General features: G+C 38.1%; 1 protein-coding gene across 3 annotated transcripts in view; it reads left to right on the top strand.

The window, feature by feature from the left end:
- IGF2BP2 (insulin like growth factor 2 mRNA binding protein 2) overlaps nt 1-22,248 on the top strand; it is a 157,177-nt gene that overhangs the window by 119,305 nt on the left and 15,624 nt on the right. For 2 of the 3 annotated variants that reach the window (XM_086674923.1, XM_086674922.1), the window contains 5 exons: nt 1,672-1,944; nt 3,777-3,911; nt 12,622-12,744; nt 13,100-13,235; nt 15,532-15,660. In XM_086674923.1, coding sequence (XP_086531049.1) covers nt 1,672-1,944; nt 3,777-3,911; nt 12,622-12,744; nt 13,100-13,235; nt 15,532-15,660 — 796 coding nt within the window. The remainder of the gene's footprint in view (nt 1-1,671; nt 1,945-3,776; nt 3,912-12,621; nt 12,745-13,099; nt 13,236-15,531; nt 15,661-22,248) is intronic. The other variant, XM_086674924.1, reaches the window with a different exon arrangement.

Here is a 22,248-nt window from a genome sequence, read left to right as displayed (position 1 = left end):
GAAGCACAAGCCTATTTCTGTCCACACTTGGTGAAGAGATCATGAAACACCCATTTTTCCTCTGTGTAATATTAAAAAGGGGACCCATCCCCATGACATCAGCAACAGGGGGAATTGTCTGGGAGTGGTTAGTCAAAGATCACCTGGCTTGGGTTCTCATTCCTAACCTCCATTTACTTCCTAGTCCCCATGCATGAGTACCTTGTTTCAATGATGGTTAATTTTGAGGTTGGCAATTAATGGACATGGGATTGAGTTTTTAAAACAACTACAAGAAAACAAGTTCCTTTTTGTAGGAGGTCCTTAAAGTGAAATGCCTGTCAGGTCATTGTAACTACAGTTATGGTCACACATGTTTCATGCATATGGCATAACCTTGGTTCTACATCCCAGAATTATAGTTTTATTTATTTTTCAAGGTTTCAGCACACATGAAGACATATTTAACCCATCCTCATACCACTAGTCTTTAAGAAGTTAATTTTGCATTGAAAAAGGCAATAGATCATTTGCTGTTGACTTTAGCCACACACATATAAGCAAGATATATGCCAGGAACTCACCTTTAGAGTTTATATCCAGCTGCCACTTAGGTAGGACCTCCCATAGGTGATATTACTCTGTTGCTTTTATTGAATTCAAAGGTGCTGCTTTGTAATAAATTCACAAACACTAAACATTAATATAGTAGAATAGCATTGTTGTTTTCACATATTGCCAGAAAGCTTATGAAAAAAATGTTCTACTTCTATATAATTTTAAAAATTCAATAGTGGGATATCATTTATTCCCTATCAAATTGATAAATAATTTTAAATAATACTCCAGTTTTGAAGACTCAAGAAACAAATGCTGTCTTAACTGCTATGGGATAGTAAGTGTTGAAACCTTTACAGAAGCACACTGAGGGGTACTTAATAATATTGGGATTCTGCATTCTTTCTGACCCAGCAATTCCACTAGGAATTTGTCCTGTGTGCAGCTGTAGTTGCAAAAATGCCCACGACACTTAATAATAGATAAATAAAAAATTTTATTATGACATAATAAAAGATTGGATATAGATATATATCTAACGATAGGGAATGAGTTGCAAAAACTATGATAAATCAATAGTGTTAAACAGCCAGTAAAAATTAAATTGCAGGACATTTAGTGACTTGGAAAATGTTTAGAGTGTTAACTCTTTTTTAAAGATTAGAAAATAGTGTATGTAATATTAATCCTTGTTTATAAATGATAATTATATTTAAGAAAAAGATACAGGATGGACTAGGATTTTTTTCTAATCTGTACTTAACCATTTCTGAATTTTCAGTGATAAATATGTATTATGATCAAGCTGAGAAAAAAAGTGAGTCATAATTTTATACTAGTACTTACAAAGAGTTTTTGATGAGGAGGATACAGCCTCAGGCAGTGGAAAAAAAGCAGAATGCATAGTTGTGTATCAAGTCTGACCAGGCCTATATTTTGTGAATATTTAACTGTTAACCATCAGCTCTGAGGGAGCAAAGCCGGCACCTGCCTTGCTCACCAGGTTCTCCTCAAGGAGTAGTGCTGCTCACGTAGGCAACTAGGAAAGCAGACTGACTGACCCCTTCCACTGGCCTGAGGGTCTTCTTTGATGTCAGGGTCTAACAAGGCTCACTTGCTGCTGCTGCATTTCAGAGCCATCGAGAAGCTAAGCGGGCATCAGTTTGAGAACTACTCCTTCAAGATTTCCTACATCCCGGATGAAGAGGTGAGCTCCCCTTCGCCCCCACAGCGAGCCCAGCGTGGGGACCACTCTTCCCGGGAGCAAGGCCACGCCCCTGGGGGCTCTTCTCAGGCCAGACAGATTGATTTCCCGCTGCGGATCCTGGTCCCCACCCAGTTTGTTGGTGCCATCATCGGAAAGGAGGGCTTGACCATAAAGAACATCACTAAGCAGACCCAGTCCCGGTACGTGCCTCCGGGGCTTCCTTTGCTTCCTTCTGACAGGCCCCCTGAGTGCTGGTGGGCCCCAGTCATCCTAGGTGGCTATCGCTTGCATCAGCAGGGGGGCTGTGCTAAATGGGATGGTGGCTTCTCAGAACTACTAACAGACTAACAAAGCTGGGGACTTCACCGTGCTTTCATGCCAATAGCCTAAAGGTCATACCCTGAATTACTAAAGGTTCTTAAAGCGGCAGAGAATTATTCTCATAAGCTTACTAGTGCTTGTGAATATATCACTTTCTAAAACAGCAGAGGTATGGGGCTGAACTTTGTGGGATCCCAGAAAGCAGTTACCTTAGTTCTTACCTCCTCTCTTGAGCTGGAGCCCTGGATGGTAGTCATTCTTTGAGATCACTTAGGTGGTCCCATAAATAGCTACATAAAAGGAGTAAGTGAGTCTGCTGTATTGAGTGAGAAATGAAGTATATTAGCCTCTGTTTAGTCATCTAAGGAGATGGAACTGGTAGTAGGAGTTGTAGTGGTTTGTTGGTTTTTGTATGTTCTTAAGAACACAGCCTGATGTAACAAAGTACAGGATGCAAAGACCCCTGTTCAAGATTTACCACTAAATGTATAATCTTGGGGAAAACAAATAACTTCTCCAAGCATTAATGTCTTGTTCTGTAAGCCAGGATTATTGTTAGGATTAGGACAGCCAGGCAGATTGAATGAAATAATTGCTATGAAAGCATTTAAATTGCAAAACACCAAGTTACTGGCGAACATGAGTTCCTTACACGGCCTAGTGCACTTTATTCACGTCATTCATTGAGTATCTTGTAACCCGAAAGAGAAAAAACACTGTTTTCTTCAAAGTGTCTGAGTTACTGCCAACTAATGGACACTTACAGGTATGAGTCCCAAGTTCATGATCATAGCAGTGAAATGATGACCTAGTAGAAAGGGGAAGTACTGTCTGCTGTTCCATTGATTTTTAAAATCAGCCCTTTCTTCCCCTGCAAGTTTGCTTCACTGCAAAAGTAATTTTTAGTTGTGTCTTTTTGTTCCAAAAATTTCTTAAAGTGGCTTTAAAAGTGCAAAAAGTTTAAGTAGAAGTGTAACACGTTAGTTCTCAAAGTATGTGCCCACTTTTTTTTTTTTACAAGTAGGTCAAAGACTTGGATCTGGGCTTTCTAACAGCCAAAATAAGAAGGGATACGATCAGTTATGTGATTTTCAGAGTCAACAAAAACAAGTAGGGCCACAACAACCCCACGGAGTCTGATAAAGTCATCAAGCTTTTGAGCCATTAGTTTTAAGAGCCTGGAAGAAGGCAGGCTGCCAGGGGCAAGGAAACCAAAAACTTAGGCAGAGAGAGGGCATGCCTCTGTTTTTAATCCACACTCAAATATACAAAGCTTGCTTGAATTTGGTGTTTGGATTTGGATTAACATGTGGCTTTTAAAAGCTACAATCAGTGCAGAGATTGGCACCATGCCAGCATGCAGCGTTACCCTGCTCCCTTTACCCTTTGCTTCTATGATCATTTGAAAGACTACACAAAATACTTCATTTACCAAACTGGCTTCATTACCAAGTGGGCTCAGTGCCTTTGTCCCACAGCACTCCTGCAAGGAATACTCCCTTCTAAATGAAACTGCAAAGTATTCAAGTTTGGCACAAGACCTCCTGCACTGCTTGCCACCTTATTGAAGAATGGCATTGGTTGCAAACGTGCTAATGACACTTCATGGTCTCTGTCCTTTTGCTGTACGTTGGGCCGTGCGACGCTTTCTCAAGACTAGGATCCTGTCCCAGATGACATTGTATTATGGCTTCTGATTCTTTCCCTACAGGGTAGACATCCATAGAAAGGAGAACTCTGGGGCTGCAGAGAAGCCCGTCACCATCCATGCCACCCCAGAGGGGACCTCTGAAGCCTGCCGCATGATTCTTGAAATCATGCAGAAAGAGGCTGATGAGACCAAATTGTAAGTTTGCATGTAATACCCAGATCACTTAACAGAGAATAAGAGTAAGTTCTCAGTCTTTTAAGACAAATTTTTTAAAAGCTGTAATTCTGTTATTTAGTTAAAGGGACCAGAGGACAGATTATTTTTAAGAAATTTGTTCCCGGGGCGCCTGGGTGGCTCAGTCGGTTAAGCGTCCGACTTCGGCTCAGGTCATGATCTCGCGGTCCGTGGGTTCGAGCCCCGCGTCGGGCTCTGTGCTGACAGCTCAGAGCCTGGAGCCTGTTTCAGATTCTGTGTCTCCCTCTTTCTCTGACCCTCCCCTGTTCATGCTCGCTCGCGCTCTCTCTCTCTCTCTCTCTCTCTCTGTCTCAAAAATAAATAAAAATGTTAAAAAAAAAATTAAAAAAAAAAAAAAAAGAAATTTGTTCCCAAGAAGGATACAGTAGGAAATAGATGTTTTATGTTTATAATATGGCTGTTTCTCCACTTACATGTTTCTTTCGGTGACCTGAATGCTTCCATCACCCATTACTAACATCTGTTTGTAGAAACATATAGATCCGTGCTAATGTTGTGCAATGACAGAAATGCTGTATATTTGCACTGTTCAATGTGATAGCCGTAGCTGCATGTTGCTACTGAGTGTTTGAAATGTAGCGAGTGCAATGGAAAAGCTGAATATTTATTTTAATTCATTCAAATTAAATAGTCACATTCATGGCTAATGGCTGTCATACTGGACCGTGCAGGTATGTATGGAATGTACCTTGTCATCAAAACCCATCAGTTACTGTTCCGGAAAACGTTTTTACCACCATGTTGCACTCGTGTAAATTTTCCTTAAGTAATAGAAACTGGTATCCAAGTAACTACTCTTCTTCCATCTCCTTCCTTCCTTTTCTGTTTTTTACAAAATACTTCTTAGGATTTCTGAGTGTCATACCAATCTGAATGGCAGGTATCGTTCTTACTAAACCCATAGACTTTGTATTGTAAACGAATTAATGATAATGGAATAGACAGCATAATGAAAAAAGTTCTGTCATTTTGGCAAAAATCCATTTATGGGTAGTTTGACAGAGAAGCAGTGAGGGATGAATCAAGTATAAAATTAATTTAGTAAATACAGTAATCTCAAATAAGAGTGTTTTAAAACCAAGAAGATGGAAGTAGTCCTTAAAAGGAAAACATTGCAAATCTCTTCTCGGATTTCATAAGGGACTCTAACATAGGAATTATTACTTATGAATTATTTACTCTGGGGCTTTCGAAACCCCCCAGATACCATGGCTTAATTTGAATAAGCCCTTCCCCCAACCAGGGTATTGAAAACTTTTAAAAATAGCACCCTTTTTGGTCCCTCAACCTCTGTACAAGCAACTTAGAATATTCTAATTAATCAAAAAGACTGAGTTATAAATTAGATTTTTAAGTTTTTGTGTAGAGCCGACATAGAGTTGGAACATCTTTGAAATTAATGTTTTTGAGTGCCACAGTGTGGTAAGCTGTAGATGAGCCGGAGATGAGGCTGTAACCATAAGCAAGACCCAGTTCTTGCTTTCATGGAGCTTACAGTCCAGTGGGAGAGTCCATTTGCTAAATGGATAGTTATAGGTAATTAAGTACAGCCACAAGAAGTGTGAGAGTAGAAGGTAGTTGCCTGTAGTTGAGACCTAATCAGGGTTTTCAGAGAACAGGAAGAGATTTTGGGGGCTTCAGAGAAGACCTCCCTGGGTAAGGACATTTAAGCTGAGCCCTGAGGGGGATGAGCAGGAGGTACAGGATGTAGAAGAGGGATCCTAAATTTTCTTTTTATTCATTTATCAAGTGTTTGTTGAGCATCTACTATGTGCCGGCACTGTTCTGTGCGCCAGTGAACAAAGCCAACAAAAATCCTGCCCTCTGAATACATTCTGGTGGAGTTTCTTTTTTACTGTTGATAGTAGCAATGCATCTGGTACATGCCTTTGGTCCTAACTAGCAAAAAAAAAAACATAACAAGTGACTTTGACATTAAGAAACAATATTGTTCTGTCACATAATGAGAAGTCCAAAGATGGGTGGCTCCAGGGTCAGTTGAATCATGGACTCAGAGACCCACAACCTTTCTTTCTACTTTATCTTCCTCAGAGGTATCTGATGCTCCCGTGGTGATGACAGGATGGCTATAGTAATTTCAGACCTTGTGTCCCCACAAAAAAAATAGTCAAAAGTTGAAAGAGAGAGCATCCTTGTTCCTTCTGTTTTGAACATTTTTTGGTTCAAAAACACATAAAATTTATCATCTTAACCATTTTTTAATTGGGGTATAATTGATAGATAACACTATATTTCAGTTATCCAACATAATTATTGAGTATTTGTATATATTGTGAAATGATCGCCACAATTAGTTAACCTGTGTCATCATACATAATTATAATTTTACAATTTTTTTCTTGTGATGATAACTTTTAAGATTTGCTCCCTTAGGAACTTTGAAATATTCAATACAGTATTATCTGTAATCACCATGCTGTACATTATATCCCATGACTTATTTTATAACTGGAAGTTTGTAACTTTTGACTCCCTTCACTCATTTTGCCCACCCCTCATCCCCTACCTCTGGCAACCACTAATCTGTTCTGTGTACGTATGAGCTTGTGTTTTGTTTTAGATTCCACATGTAAATGAGATTATGCAGTATTTGTTTTTCTCTGATTTATTTCACTTAACCATTTGTAAGTGCACAGTTCAGTAATGTTTTATATATTCACATTATTGTGAAACAGATCTCCAGAACTTTTTCATCTTGCAAAACTGAAATTGTACCCATTGAACAACTCCCCTTTTCCCTCTCCCTCCAGCCTCTGGTAACTACCATTTTACTTTCTGTTTCTATGAATTTGACTACTTTAGAGACCACATATAACTGGAATCATGCAGTATTTGTCTTTTTGTGACTGGCTTATTTCACTTAGCACAATGTCTTCTAGATTCATCCATGTTGTAGCATGCGAAAGGATTTTCTTCCTTTTTAAGGCTGAATAATACTCCATTGTATGCATACATCACATTTTATTTATTCATCCATGGATAGACTTTGGGTTGCTTTCACCTTCTGGCTATTGTGAATAGTGCTGTTATGAACATGAGTGTGCAAATATCTCTTTAAAATCCTACCTTCAATTCTTTTGAATTGAGAAGTGAGATTGCTAGATCATATGGTAGTTCTATTTTTAATTTTTGGAGGAACCTCCATACTGTTTTCCATAGCAATTACATCATTTTATAATACCAGTAATGCACAAGGGATTCAATTTCTCCATATCCTCACCAGCACTTGTTATTTTCTGTTATTTGGATGGTAGCCAAAAGAATGGGTGTGAAATAATATTTTGTGTTCACAGTATCTCTTTGGTTTTTACTTGCATTTCTCTGATGATTGGTGAGATTGAGCATTTTTTCATATGCTTATTGGCCATTTGTATACATTTTTGGAGAATGTCTGTTCAAGTCTTTTGCCCATTTTTAAAATGGGTCATTTGAGGGGGGTGCCTGGGTGGCTCAGTCAGTTAAGCATCCAACTCTTGGTTTTGGTCAGGTTGTGATCTAACAGTTTCGTGAGTTTGAGCCCTACATAGGGCTTCTTGCTGAAGTTCAGAGCCTGCTTGGGATTCTGTCTCCCCCTTGCCCCCCCCCCCCCAACATATGCTATCTCGTTCTCTCTCAAAATAAATAAATACACTTTAAAATTTTATAAAAATAAATAAAATGGGTCATTTGATTCTTTTGTTGTTGAGTTGTAGGAGTTCTTAATATATTCTGGATTTAATCCCTTATCAGATATGTGATTTGCAGCTATTTACTTCTTTTCCCTAGGTTGCCTTTTCACTCTGTTGATTGTGTCCTTTGATGCACAAAAGTTTTTAAATTTGATGTTGGATTTTTCTATTTTGATGTTTGTTGCCTGTGCTTTTGTGGTCTCATGTCTAAGAAACTGTTGCTAAGTCTAATGTCATGAAGCTTTCTCCTGTGTTTCTTCTAGGAATATTATAGTTTTACATTTACGTTTATTCCATTTTGAGTTAATTTTTGTGTAGGGAGTAAGATAAAGGTGTAGCTTCATTCTTTTTCAGGTGGATATCCTGCTTTCCCAGCACCATTTGTCCTTTTCCCCACTGTGTTATCTTGGCACCCTTATCAAAGATCATTTGATCATATATGCAAGGGTTTATTTCTGGGTTCTGGGTTCTGTTCCATTGATTTCTTTGTCTGTCTTATTTAATTGTAGAGAGAGAGAAAGCACATGAGCAAGGAAGAGGGGCAGAGGGAGAGAAAGAGAGAATCTCAAACAGGCTCCACACTCAGTGCAGAGCCCAACACAGGACTCGATCGCACGACCCTGGAATCATGACCCAAGCCGAAATCAAGAGTTGGATACTCAACTGACTGAGTCATGCAGTTACCCCTATTTGTCTGTGTTGATGCCACTACCATGCTCTTTTAATTACTGTAGCCTTGTAATATGTTTTGAAATCAGGAAGTGTGAGTTCTCCAACTTTGTTCTTCTTTTTCAAAATTGTTTTGACTGTTCAGGGTCCCTTGCAATTCCAAATGAATATTTCTGCAAAAAATTCCGTTGGGATTTTGGTAAGGGATTGCACTGAAACTGTAGATCACTTTGGGTAGTGTGGACATTTAAACAATATTAAATCTTCCAATTCACGAACATAGGATGTCTTTACATTTATTTTTGTCTTCTTTACTTTCTTTCACCAGTGTTATATAGTTTTCAGTGTATAAATATATTACCTCCCTGGTTAGGTTTATTCCTAAGTATTTTATTCTTTATGATACTATTGTAAATGAAATTATTTTCTTAATTTTCTTTTCAGGTTGTTCATTGTTAGTGTATAGAAACACAATTGATTTTTGTATGTTGATTTTATATCCTGCAACTTTGCTGAATGAGTTTATTCTAACAGTTTTTGTTTTGTTTTCTTTTGTTGGAAATTCAGAGTTCTCTTTATATAAGATTATATTATCTGCAAACAGAGTCTTTAGATTTTCAATTTGGAATTGAATCAATTTCAATTTTTATTTCTTTTTCTTACCTAATTGCTCTAGCTAGCACTTCCAATACTAAGTTGAATACAAGTGGTGAAAGTGAGTATCCTTCTCTGATTCCTGCTCTTAGAGGAAAGCTTGCAGTCTTTCAGCATTGAATATGATATTCACTGTGGGCTTTTCACAAATGGCCTTTGTTAAGGTAGTTTCCTTCTATTCCTAGATTGTTACGTGTTTTTATCATGAAAGGGTGTTAATTTTTTGTCAAATGCTTTTTCTACGTCAAGTGAGATGATCATGTGGTTTTTGACCTTCATTGTATTAATGTGGTGTATTACATTGATTTTTATATATTGAACCCACCCTGCATTGCAGAAATATGTCCTACTTGGTCATAATGTATCATCCTTTTATGGTGTAATGCTTTTGGATTCTGTTTACTTGTATTTTGTTAAGGACTTTTGTATCAATGTTCATCAGGGATATTGGCCTGTAGTTTTCTTTCCTTGAAATGTCTTTGTCTAGCTTTGGTATTAGAGTAAAGCTGGCCTCATAGAATCAGTTTGGAAATGTTCCCTCTTCTTCAGTTTTTTGGAAGAGTTGGAGAAGGATTGGTGTTAATTCTTTTTTTTTTTTTTTTTTTAATTTTTTTAATGTTTGTTTTTTGAGAGAGAGACAGAGCACAAGCTGGGGAGGGGCAGAGAGAGGGAGACACAGAATCTGAAGCAGGCTCCAGGCTCTGGAGCTGTCAGCACAGAGCCTGATGTGGGGCTCCAAGCCCCCCAAATCACAAGATCATGACCCAAGCTGAAGTCAGAGGCCTAACTGACTGAGCCACCCAGGTGCCCCTGTTGGGAGGTTTTTAATTACGATTCAGTCTCCTTACTCATTATTGATCTGTTCAGATTTTCTATTCAAGGTTCAGTTTTAGTAGGGTTTGTGTTTCTGGGAACATCCATTTCTTCTAGGTTATCTATTTTGTTGATGTACAACTATAAATAATTTTCTCTTGTAATGATTTTTATTTCTGTGACATGAGTTACACTGTCTTCTCTTTCATTTCTGATTTTAGATATTTGAGTGTTCTTTCTTTTCTTAGTTAATCTAGATAATGTTTGTCAGTTTTGTTGACCTTTTCAGAACAGTTCTTGGTTTCTCCTTTTTTCTCTCTCTCTCTTTTGCTTATCTTTGCTCTAATCTTTATCATTTCCATCCTTAAATTAGCTTTGGGTTTAGTTTATTCTCTTCCTAATTCCTTGAAGTTGTTGATTTGAAACCTTTCATTCTGTTTCTTTGGGTTGTTGTTTTTTTTTTTTTTTTAAATCCATTCAGCCAATCCATGTCTTTAGATTGGGAAGTTTAATTATTTTACATTTAAAGTAATTACTCATCAGAAAGATTTACTATTGCCATGTTGTTGTCTGTAAGTCTCATAGCTTTACTGTCCCTCATTTTCTCTCTTACTGCTTTCTTTTGTGTGTTTTTTCTTTGTTCTTTGCTTTTTGGGTGTTTTTAGTTATACTTTGAGTCCCTTCTCATTTCCTTTTATGTGTATATCCTATAGACATTTTCTATTTGGTTACCATTGCAATTACATAAAACATCTTAAAGTTATAGCATTCTATTTTAAACTGATAGCAACTTAACTTTGATAATATTCAAAAACTCTGCTCTTTTACAGCTCTATCCCCCCACTTTGTTATTGATGTCACATATTACTCTTTATGTATTTTATGCCCACTAACAGATTTATCTTTTTTGAAATGTTATTTAAATTCTATGCATCAGAATTCTTATAGTACAGGTTATATTCTATTTGTGTGTTTGTTTACTTTTACTAGAGAACCTGATATTTTCATATGGCTTTGTGTTGCTGTCTACTGTCCTTTTTTTCCATTAAAGGACTCCTTTTAGCATTTCTTATAGAGCAAGTGTAATAATAATGAACTCCCTTAGCTTTTGTTTACTGGGAAAGTCTTATTTCTCCTTCATTTTCAAAGGACACTTTTGCCAGTTACAGTATTCCTGGTTGATGTGTTTTTCTTTAAGCATTTTGAATATATCATCCCACTCCCTTCTGTCTTGCAAAGTTTCTGTTGAGAAAACTGCTAATAATCTTATGGAAACTCCCTTGTATGTGACTAATCACTTTTCTCTTGCTGCTTTCAGGATTCTCTCTTTGACTTTGAACACTTGAATTATAATATGTCTCAGTGTGGTTCTCTTGGGTTTTGTCCCAGTTAGAGTTCTTTGACCTTCTTGAATCTATGTGTCCATTTCTTTCCTGAGATTTGGAAAGTTTTCTGCCATCTTCACATGAGCTCTCTGCCTTCTTTCCTCCTTCTGGGATTCACATGAGTATCCGTTAGCATGGCCCATAAGTCCCTTAGCCTTTCTTTGTGCTTTTGGGGGGCTTTTTTCATTCTTTTTTCTTTTTCCTCCTTTAACTTCCTGATTTCAAATGACCAGTCTTCAAGTTTGATCAGTCTTTCTTCTGCCTGTCAAGTCTGCTTGTCGAACCTCTTTAATGAGTTTTTTTGATTTGGTTATTATATTTTTTAGTTCCATTATTTGTTTTTATAGTTTTTATCTTTGTTGATATTCTAATTTTTTCATGCATAGTTTTCCTGATTTTGTTTAGTTGTCTGTGTTCTCATTGAGTGTCTTTCTGACAGTTATATAAATTCTTTGTCAGGTAGCTCATAGATCTGCATTTCTTTAGGGTTGTTTTCTGGAGTTAAATTTTGATCCTTTGATTAGGCCATGTTTCCCTGTTTCTTTGTATGTCCTTTAATATTTTGCTGGGATTTGAACATTTGAAAAAACAACCATCTCTCAGTCTTTGTGTACTGGTTTCATTCAGGGGAAGACCTTCACTTACCAGCCCTGCTTATGGTCTTAGGGATTCTCAAACCTTTTCTCATCTCTTTCTTCCCCTGGTTTCTGACTGTAGAACTGCAGCTCTAACATACTGCTCAACTCTGTTTTCAGTGCCTTCCAAAACTCTAGCACCAGTCTCCTAAGTGCTCCAAGTCAGCAAGACAGAAACCGACCCCTTGGTGGCTCCTAGATAAGACATATGTTGAATATATGGTCAAGTCTTTGGTTTCCTTCCCATGGGAGGATTCCTGATAAGGGATATTTCCTCCCATTTGCTCCTAGCTATGCTGCATAGCGGAAGGAGCATGTACAGGCACACCAAACGCTGTAAATTTTCCTACTCCTTTTGCTAGAATCCTTTCTTGGTGGCCAAGGTGCTATAGCTTCTCAGCTGATCTCTAGAATTCTCACAGAGGTGTTCTAGTCTCTCTGTTGTTAACTTGATGTCTCTGTGGGGTTAGGAGAACCTGTGGCTTCCTACTCTGCCATCTGGCTGGTGTTCTTCCTTGTGTTTTTTAAGAGCAAGGAAACCTTCCTAAAGTCCTGTAACAGACTTCTCCTCTTACTTCCTTGGCTAGATTTGCCTCATGGCACCCACTTCCAATCAGTCTCAACAAGGGAATATAATTATTATGATTTGGCTTATGTTAATCAGAACTCATGTACTCTGGGATCACCATTTGATACCTAAACAAAATGGCTCCCATTTGTAAAGGGAACAAAAGTGGTTTAATAGCTATTAGGAGACGACCAATGTGCCCACCATAAGTGTTAAATTGTTGTTTGTCTCTTTTAGAGCCGAAGAGATTCCTCTGAAGATCTTGGCCCACAATGGCTTAGTTGGAAGACTTATTGGAAAAGAAGGCAGAAATTTGAAGAAAATTGAACATGAGACAGGGACCAAGATAACAATCTCATCGTAAGCCACCCATTCAGATTAATTGTGCCCAAAATGGAGAACTTGAGCATTTCGATATGCCCAACTCCTTCATCTACTTTTCCTTAAAATGGGAACATAATTATAAACGATGTAAATATATCTAACACCATCAAAACAAATACATAAATAGTTACAGTCAGACGTTTTCTACTATGGATATGAGCTAAGTCACCTCTAAGACGCGAGATCAGATGGCAAGTATTTGATACGACAGTGTGTGGTGAGGGAATCCAGTTTTCTCCCCACGTCCTCCACCAAGACTTGTTTGTGATCCTTCTGGGATTTTATTTTTCCTTTTGAAAAAAGGAAATCTCTCTTTTTTCCCGGTGGCCAGCTTGCAGGATTTGAGCATATACAACCCTGAAAGAACCATCACTGTGAAGGGCACAGTCGAGGCCTGTGCCAATGCAGAGGTAGAGATTATGAAGAAGCTCCGTGAGGCCTTTGAAAATGATATGCTGGCTGTTAATGTAAGTGCCAATGCTTTCTTCTCTACTGGTTTTCACATGTGTTTTCAGGCAGGACACAAGCCTCTCTAAGAATAGTTGTCATTCAGCTGGTGAGGAAGTGCCTTAGAATAGATCTGCAGAGTTATTCCTGCCTTCCTGGGGCAAGAGCATTAAAACAAGCAGGAAACCAACTAGTAAATTATGATAAATGCACTGGACAAAATAGTGTGAAGCTATTAAAATCTTTGAGGATTATAAAATGATGAATTGCTTACGATATTAAGAAAAGAGCAGATAGAAGTGTATTTAACTAGGGTTACAGTTATGTAAAATAGTATGGAGCAAAATGGAAGGCTACCTACAAAAATAAAAACAGCTGGTATATTAGGAAAGTGGGATTTTTTTCTACTTTACAAACTTTCTGTCATGTTGTCCTGTTACTTTTTAAATTTAAAAATGCTTCAAAAGTAAACTCTGATTTTCATCCCTGTCTTACTGATGTGCACTTCTGGATCACCCGGGAAATGTCAATCACCTTGGCTGTCCCTGATTGTTCCGGCAGACGTCTGGATTTGGGCTTGTCCTTCCTGTTACTGCTAACTGATTCTCACTTTACAATGGGGAGACACCAGTCTGACCTTCAGAAATCTTAAAAATCTCGTCTGTCAGCAAAGCCCAAGCCCAACTCAGAGGAGTCATTTGTTTCATTGTTTTTTATTATAATGTTCTGACATAAAAGAGGAAAGGATACTGCAATAAGTCGTCATATGCCTATAGTCCATCTTCAGCGGTTATCAACTCATGGCCTGCTTTGTTTCACCTAAGCCTCCATGTGCTTTCCCAGCCTCCCTGAATGACCTGGAAGCAAATCCCAGACCTGGTGATGTTTCATAGAGGAGTAAATGTTGACAAAGAGTTACGTAGGCTAAAGCCAGTGCCATCAGTGCACCTCTTTCTAAGGACCCTCCTGCTCAGGTCAGAACACTATCCCCTCCTCGCCCCAGCACCCCCTTAGCAGCCCACATCACATATGGGACATGATGAGTACAAGATCACATTGTCACCTTCTCCCCGTTTGTGTGTGTTTGTCTGTGGAAATATCCTCAGATGACATCACTGTCTTCTTTTGGACTCTTGACATCATATGATGTCATCCAGAAAAGCTACAAAAGGGTCTGGGTGCTCTAAGTATCTCCACTTAGCGTATCGTTTAGATTCATTCATATCTGTACCAAAGTCACGCGTTGACAGATGATTAACAGAATTACTGGATCTTATATATCAAGTGGGGTAAAGGTTAAAGAACCCAGCTCTCCTATTCCAAACATCCTAAAGGAAGGCAAGTTAATGGGTGACCATAGTCACAGATAAGAAAACAGAAAATGTTAGAGAACTGCTTAGTGTTCAGGGAGATGAAGGTAGGGGCAGGGTGGACACAGCCCAGATGACTGCATCCCTGTGCAGTTAATACCCACCCCCTGCCTAGGTGAGCATCCCCATGTTGAAATGTGAAATAAGTAAGCAAGTGAGATAATCACAACACTCGCAACTAAATGGTGAAAAATTCAAAGTTGTGAACCATCCTGAACCTGAGAATGGAGTTTACGTGTGTTATAGTATCCTAGTGAAAGATCTGATCTTTCTCTGGATAGAGTTGGAAAAACATATTAACTCAATATTTTTTAAACATATTCATTCCACAAGTATTTATTGAGTACTTACTATGTACCAGGCACTGAGCACACAACACTGAGGAATATAGTCTCTGTCCATGAGGAAGTTATGATCTAAAAGGGAAGGAGCAACTACACAGGCAAGTCAAATACCATGTGATGAGATTTCAAATATTATTTGAAGGAAACACAGGAATGTTGGTGGGGGCACACAGAAAGGTCACTGGAGTGGAGACCTTTGGAGTGAGGAGACACCTAAGCTCAGGTGAAACCCACATGGCAAGTAGGACTTAGGTCAGGAGGAAGAAAAGCAGTTTCTCTGCATGATGGATAATGTGTGCAGAGGCCCAGAGGGGAGAGAGGAGTGGGACTGGGCAGGGTGGGGATGAGTGGTTAGCAGGAGAGAAGATATGGTGGCCTGGGTCCCCCAGAGGAGCGTTGTTGGCTGTGTTAAGATGTGTAGACACTCTCAGAGAAGCTTTGAAGGTCAGCTTGAGGTTTGGAGAGCCCACCCCAGCAGCAAGGGGGTCCGTGAGGCCAGGGCAGAGCTGATTAGGAGACCGGACAAAAGATGGAGGTTGACTCAGGCAAGCTGGGCCTCTCTGGTCTCCTCCCCTCATCTTTTTCTCCATTTCTGTTCCCAGCAACAAGCCAATCTGATCCCGGGGTTGAACCTCAGCGCACTTGGCATCTTTTCAACAGGACTGTCCGTGCTGCCTCCACCAACAGGGCCCCGAGGAGCTCCCCCCGCTCCCCCTTACCACCCTTTCGCTGTAAGTAGCTCAGCACCCAGAGGTTTGCTCATGTTCTGGGCACCCCCAGGCAGCAGCGTTACTCTGCTATGTTGAATCAGAGCTAAAGCTTTAATTTGGAGGCTGTGCTCATAAGTGATTGTAGGATAAATCCAACATTTCTTAGGACTTCTTCCTAATGGACAGATAAGTATTATTAAAAATCCTCTAAATACGTGCTCTGAAACATAGTATATGTCATACCTAGGAAAGAAACTACAGTTATAGCAAATTCACTAACTAGAAGCCTATTATAAAAAAGGAAATTTGAATTTCTTAATTCAAATAAGAATCATGAGTATTGTTCATTTATTAAAATAATAGGGTACCTGGATGACTCTTGAATATATATATATATGTACATATATATATATACACATATATATATAACATATATTTCTTGCCTGTGTCTACAACTCAAATGCATCATATTTTATTAATAGACAGTTTTTGAAAGAAAATAATACACAATATTTGTTTCTAAACAGCACAATGCCTGGCATTTAGTAGGTTCTCAATAAGTATTTACTGAGTCCTAATTAACAACAAAAGAAGAAATGTGAATGTTCGCAAGTTTTCTAATTGTTGCTTCCATTTACAAGCATTATAGATCAATACGTTATCAAATTGGGGTTCAGGATACTTGACAGCTTTTTTTTTTCACTCCTAATTCTTCTGTATACGTATTGCTTATTTTTTTAAGCAAACTTTCTTTCCTCCAACGTTCATACTTTTTAGTGGGAAGAATTAGGTTGATGAACACTACCTTGGCCACTCTTTTCTTTTGAGAGGTGGTCTCTAGTGTAGGCATTGCAGCGTGAGCATTCCTAGTAGCTCTTTGGATTATTTGTAGAGAGGCTGAAACTGCTGTGCTCTTCTGCCAAGAATATACAGACATGAACTGGCACCCACATTTTTAGTCACAAGAATGTACACATTCTGTAGTCTTGTTTATGTACAGATCTTCTGAGCCATTTCTAAATCTTCATACCATTTCTTTGGAGTTACATCCATTTTCTCTTAAACTAAAGGATGGGGCCCAGTATTGAGCCATGTGTGTGGAGATGAGAGCTGGGATAAGTGGGATCTGGGATGTGACAAGAAGGATTGTGGCAGCTGTGACAGTCATGTGTCTGCTCCAGGGACTTAGAACAGTGATGACAGGTGCCTGTCCCCAAGTCTTTGCTGTGAGATTTAACAATGACCAAGCTTGGGACATTTCAGTGGTGTTGAGACACATCTCCTTTTCTTAGGAGAAAGGCTGTGTCTACTGCCTACAGAAGATAACCTCAGAACTTGAGGTAAACAGTGGGGGAAAGGTATGTTAAAACAGGCCACTTCTAAAATTGGTAATCTGAGGGGGTGAGCAAACCCTTACTCTGAGATTTGGCACAAGGGCCAGACTCCCCCACCACTTATTTTTGTAAATAAAAAAAAAAAAATTTTTATGTTTTATTTACTTTTGAGAGAGAGAGAGCACACACATGAGCAGGGTAGGGGCAGAGAGAAGGGGGGACAGAGGATCCAAAGCAGGCTCTGCACTGACAGCAGTGAGCCCAGTGCAGGTCTTGAACTCATGAACCGTGAGACTGTGAGCTGAACCAAAGTCCGACACTCAACCCACTGAGCCACCCAGGCACCCCTGTAAATAAAATTTTATTGGAATATAGCCATGACCCTTTGTTTATATATTGTCTATTTGCTTTTTTTGCTATGATGGTGGAGTTGAGTAGATGCAGTTAGAAACCTAAATTATATATTTGGCCCTTTACAGAAAGAGTTCACAGACCCTTGAAATAAAACCAGGGGAGAAGTTCTCATGTGATAGCAGGATATTTTCTAAACTTGAAAATAAGGTTTGCCAGTTGGAAAGCTCCTTTTCATCTGAGATTTTCACTAAAACAGTACAATAACCATTTTACTAAATAAAATACATAGTTCCTGTTCTTCATCAAATAGATTTTACTTTCTTTATGAAGCTAAAAGCCATGTGGTTCTGATCTTGATCACATAGATCAAGATTAGATTCTAACCACAGCACATAGTTGCCCCAACTTTCTGTGACTCTCCTTCCCTGGGGCGGCTGTTGAAGTGCAGAGCCAGGGAATGGAGGTGGCCATCACTGCCTACCTGTGCAGGACCTAGGACAGGTCCCCAAAGCCACACCTGCAGTGCATTGCAGGTTGATGGGCCCAGGCATCCTGAGGACAGAGTGGGGTGGGAGCGATAGGCATGTTTTAAATACTTCTATTATTTTCTTGTCATGTAGGCTTTCAGATTTTCAGAAACCTTGGGTATTTCTTTCCTTTTTTTTTTTTTTTTTTTTTTTTTTTTAAATTTTTTTTTTTTTCAACGTTTATTTCTTTTTGGGACAGAGAGAGACAGAGCATGAACGGGGGAGGGGCAGAGAGAGAGGGAGACACAGAATCGGAAACAGGCTCCAGGCTCTGAGCCGTCAGCCCAGAGCCCGACGCGGGGCTCGAACTCACGGACCGCGAGATCGTGACCTGGCTGAAGTCGGATGCTCAACCGACTGCGCCACCCAGGCGCCCCTCTTTCCTTTTATGTATCACAAAACACCAGTACTTTTGCTCTTGGGATCCAAAGGTCAGGAAGTCTCTGTACCTCTATACATGGAGCTTACACATGCTAAGGTTGGTCTCTAACCTCTTCAATTTTGAAAGCATATGTGTATGTATGAATACTTACTATTCTCTGATTATAAAAGTAATATGTACATAGCATTTAAGAAGCAAATAATACAGGGGTGCCTGGGTGGCTCAGTCGGTTAAGCGTCCGACTTTGGCTCAGGTCATGATCTCGCGGTTTGTGAGTTCGAGCCCCGCGTCGGGCTCTGTGCTGACAGCTCAGAGCCTGGAGCCTGCTTTGGATTCTGTGTCTCCCTCTCTCTGCCCCTCTCCTGCTCATGCTCTCTCTCTGTCTCTCAAAAATAAATAAATGTTAAAATAAATTTAAAATAAAAAAGAAATAATACAGAAATGTAGAAAGTGCAAGTTTTTTCTCAATGTAGAAATAACCAGTGTTTGCACATATGAGTGTGTGTACATATAATTTCTAAATGTTAAATACATGCTACATGTACCTAAAATATATATATTCAAGGCATTCACTTTGCTGTGGAAATCCTTGTACATTGGCTCTTTTATCCAGTTATTTCCTCAGAATGAATTCCTTGAAATAGAATTGCTGAGCCAAAGAATATATAAATTTTCTACATGATATATAATTATAAAATATGTAAATATTGATACATAATACATAAATTTCAATACATGGAGGATGTATACTACTTTTCCCTCCCGCCAGTGTGTGATACAGATTTTTTCTCCCATACTCTCATAACCCATGTGATTATCCCTTGCAGTCTGATACTTCATACATTTCTTTTGTTATTATGAGGCTCAACAGTTTTTACTGGCCATTTTTTCCCCTCTAATGAATTGTCTTTCTATATCCTTCGCCCATCAGTCTTTTGAAAGGCAGTATAGGTTCTGGAGCCAGATCACTTGCATTTGAATCTTTCTACTATCACTTGCTGTTTTTAACCTCGGACAAATGCCTTAACCTCTTTGCATCTCAGTGTCCCTGTCTATAAGATGGGGGTGGTAATTGTATATACCATGGTGTTGTTGTAAGGGTTTTTGAGTAAGTTAAAACCTGCACATAATTATTTCTGTGTAAAATTAGTGCTATTGTCATCATCTTTATTTTCTGTCTTTTTGTTACTGATTTGTAACAGCTAATTACATATTAAGGCCATTATCCACTTGTCATACTGTAAGTATTTTTCACCAGCTTGTTATTTCTCTTTACTTTATTTGTCGTGTCTTGTGCCATAATAATTTTAAATATATTTTGGACAAACCGTTGTATGAAGTAAATCGTAAACATGTCCCTTGGCCTGCCTTCTCTTACCCAAATTTTACCCAATAACCACTCCCCCAAAGTATAGCACCTTTATGTTTCCATTTTTCAAAAATGTTTTCTAAGCATATATACAATCATATTATTCAAAACTATAAGTGGAATCATGTCATACACACAGAATTACAAGGGTTTTGTTTTTGTTTCACTTATGGGCATTTTTTCACAATTAAACCTAATTCTCTTTAATGTCTACATAGTATACCATTGTATGAATTTACTATAATTTTTCTAACCAGCACACTATTTTTAGACATTTGAATTGTTTCCAGGTTTTCTCTACTACATGTGGGGTCAAAATGAATATTCTTTTTCATAAGTCTTTGCACAATGTGTATTATCCAAAAGTAAATTATCTAAGACTAGAATTATTGCATCAAAAGGTATATGCAATTTAAATTCTCACAGATTTCTCTTCACCAGAATTCATGTAGAAATTTTAAGAAGTAAGGTAGTTAAATCAGTGATGTTTTGTATTTTGGCCTTTGGTGTCATGCTAAAGAAAACATGTCCCATCCAACACTGTAAAGGTATTCTCCCATGTTTTCTTATAATAATTTTTAATTGTTGGGTTTTGAGGGTTGTTATTTGTATCTGTAATTCATAGGGAATTTATCTTGACTTAAACTTTGACAAAAAGATCTTTTTTTTTTTTTTTCCAGATGGATAGCCAGTTTTCCCCAAATCACTTCTTGAATAATGTACCATTTAATCACTTAGTTTGAAATTCCAGGTGTCTCATACACTAAATTCCCACTTAGTTATCTTCCTGGACTCTGCTCCATTCATCTCTTTGTCTATGCTATAATTACTGTAGTTGTATACTCTCTTCGACAGCTTTAACAGCAGGATTATTTTTTTTCCTAAAAGAATGAATTGGAGAGATGACCAACTTTTAATATGCTTGGGAAAATTAAAGAATATGTAACTTTTCTGTTCCTTGAAGATTTTATCCATAAAACATCTGGGCCTACCACCTTCTGGAGAAAAATCATTTATAAACTTTTCAGTTTATTATAAATTATTGACTTGGTTTTATTGGTTTTTATTTGTCCATAAAAGTATTTGTTTCATCTAGCTTTCACATGTGTTGGCATAACATTGTACAAAGTGGACTATTGCCTTTTAAGTCTCCCAACTTGTGTATTACTCTTTTGTAATTCCTAGCATCATATATTTGTGTTTTCTTTTTTTCCTTAACCACATTTGCCAGGGCTTTGTTTGTTTGTTTGTTTTTAATTTCTAAGTAGTTGATGGGTTCTTTTTTGTTACCTTGCAGTTCTTTTCTATACTTGGTATTCAGACAGTGTTATTGCAGTGTTTCTGATTTTTGTGACCTTACTCATGCATGGTCAGTTTTTTAATTCGTGGGCATTTGGAAGGATGCACCTTCTCTGATGGGCTCAAAGTTGTGTTTATAGCTATAAAAGCAAGCTTCTGATTGGTGGCTCATATCCTCTATCTGATTATTTTTATCTGTATGACTTATTATGGGAGGAGTTTGCTCTTCTCCCACCATGATTATGGTTTTGTCAGATTTTTTATTCTAATAAGTTTTATTTCATGTATTTTGGTCATAGCACTCTAGAAATAATCTGGAATTTTATTCCAAACTGTTCGGCTTCTTTTCCTAATGAATACACAGTCTCATAACCTGTGGTTTAGAATTAACTAAACTGTAACTGGTTACTTTGTCCACTGCAGATGGTTTCTTGTGCTCCATATCCTCTCATTTTTTGAGTTATTTGGGAGCTTTTTTGTTTGTCAGGAATGCTTCCTTATACAACTTTTTTCAGCAATTACACTTACGTGATATAAATTCTAAACCTTTCTAGATCTGAAAATGCCCTTCTTTTCTTTTCCCTTCACATGAATGAAAGTTCAACTGGGTGTCTAGAATTTCTAGAGCAATAGTTCCTCTACAACTCTGAAAACATTACTTTTAGTATTTTTTTTTTTCAGATAAATGTGCTACCAGCCTGATTTATTTTGTAGATTGCTTTTTTTTCCTTCTGTCTGTAAGAGTTTTTTTGGTTTGTTTGTTTTGTTTTGTTTTTGCCCTTTTTTACTATTTTGCCTTTACACTTGAGTTCAGAAATGTGAGTCTCTGCCCTTTGATCTGAAGATTCACGTTTTTCTTTGGTTCAGGAAAATCTTTTGCTTCTGTACTTCATGTTAGTATTACTTCTCCCTCCCACCCTCCCCCCATTTCATTTTGTCCTTCTGAAATTCCCACTTTATGGATTATAGCTCTTCTCCGTTCTCATATCCAGTTCCTTCTTTTTGTTTTGCATGGGTTAATCTTCTGATGCACTGATGGACTTTTTAGGAGTGTCTTTTCTGCTATTTATACAGCCTTTGTGGAGTTTTTCCTTTCCAAATCAATCTAGGTCTCTGATTGATCTTTTCTCATAGCAGTATACTTACAGATGAATGAAGTCAAATCAAATTTTTTTAAAAAGTTCTGTTTTCTGAATGAATTCACTTGGGCCATTTGTTTGCCTTGCTCGGCTTTGCTCCCTTCTTCCATGCTCCTGATTCTTCATACACACCTAATAATTTTAATTTTCCATTCGTATACTTAAATAAACTCAACAGAAGGCATATTGGAATCCTTAGGGGAGT

The sequence above is a fragment of the Puma concolor genome, chromosome C2 (genome assembly GCF_028749965.1).
Source record: "Puma concolor isolate L17-30 chromosome C2, mPumCon1.1.hap2, whole genome shotgun sequence".
Classification (NCBI taxonomy): Eukaryota; Metazoa; Chordata; class Mammalia; order Carnivora; family Felidae; genus Puma; species Puma concolor.
The sequence above is the reverse complement of the archived record's forward strand: the minus strand, read 5'-3'. Positions and strand labels throughout refer to the sequence as shown.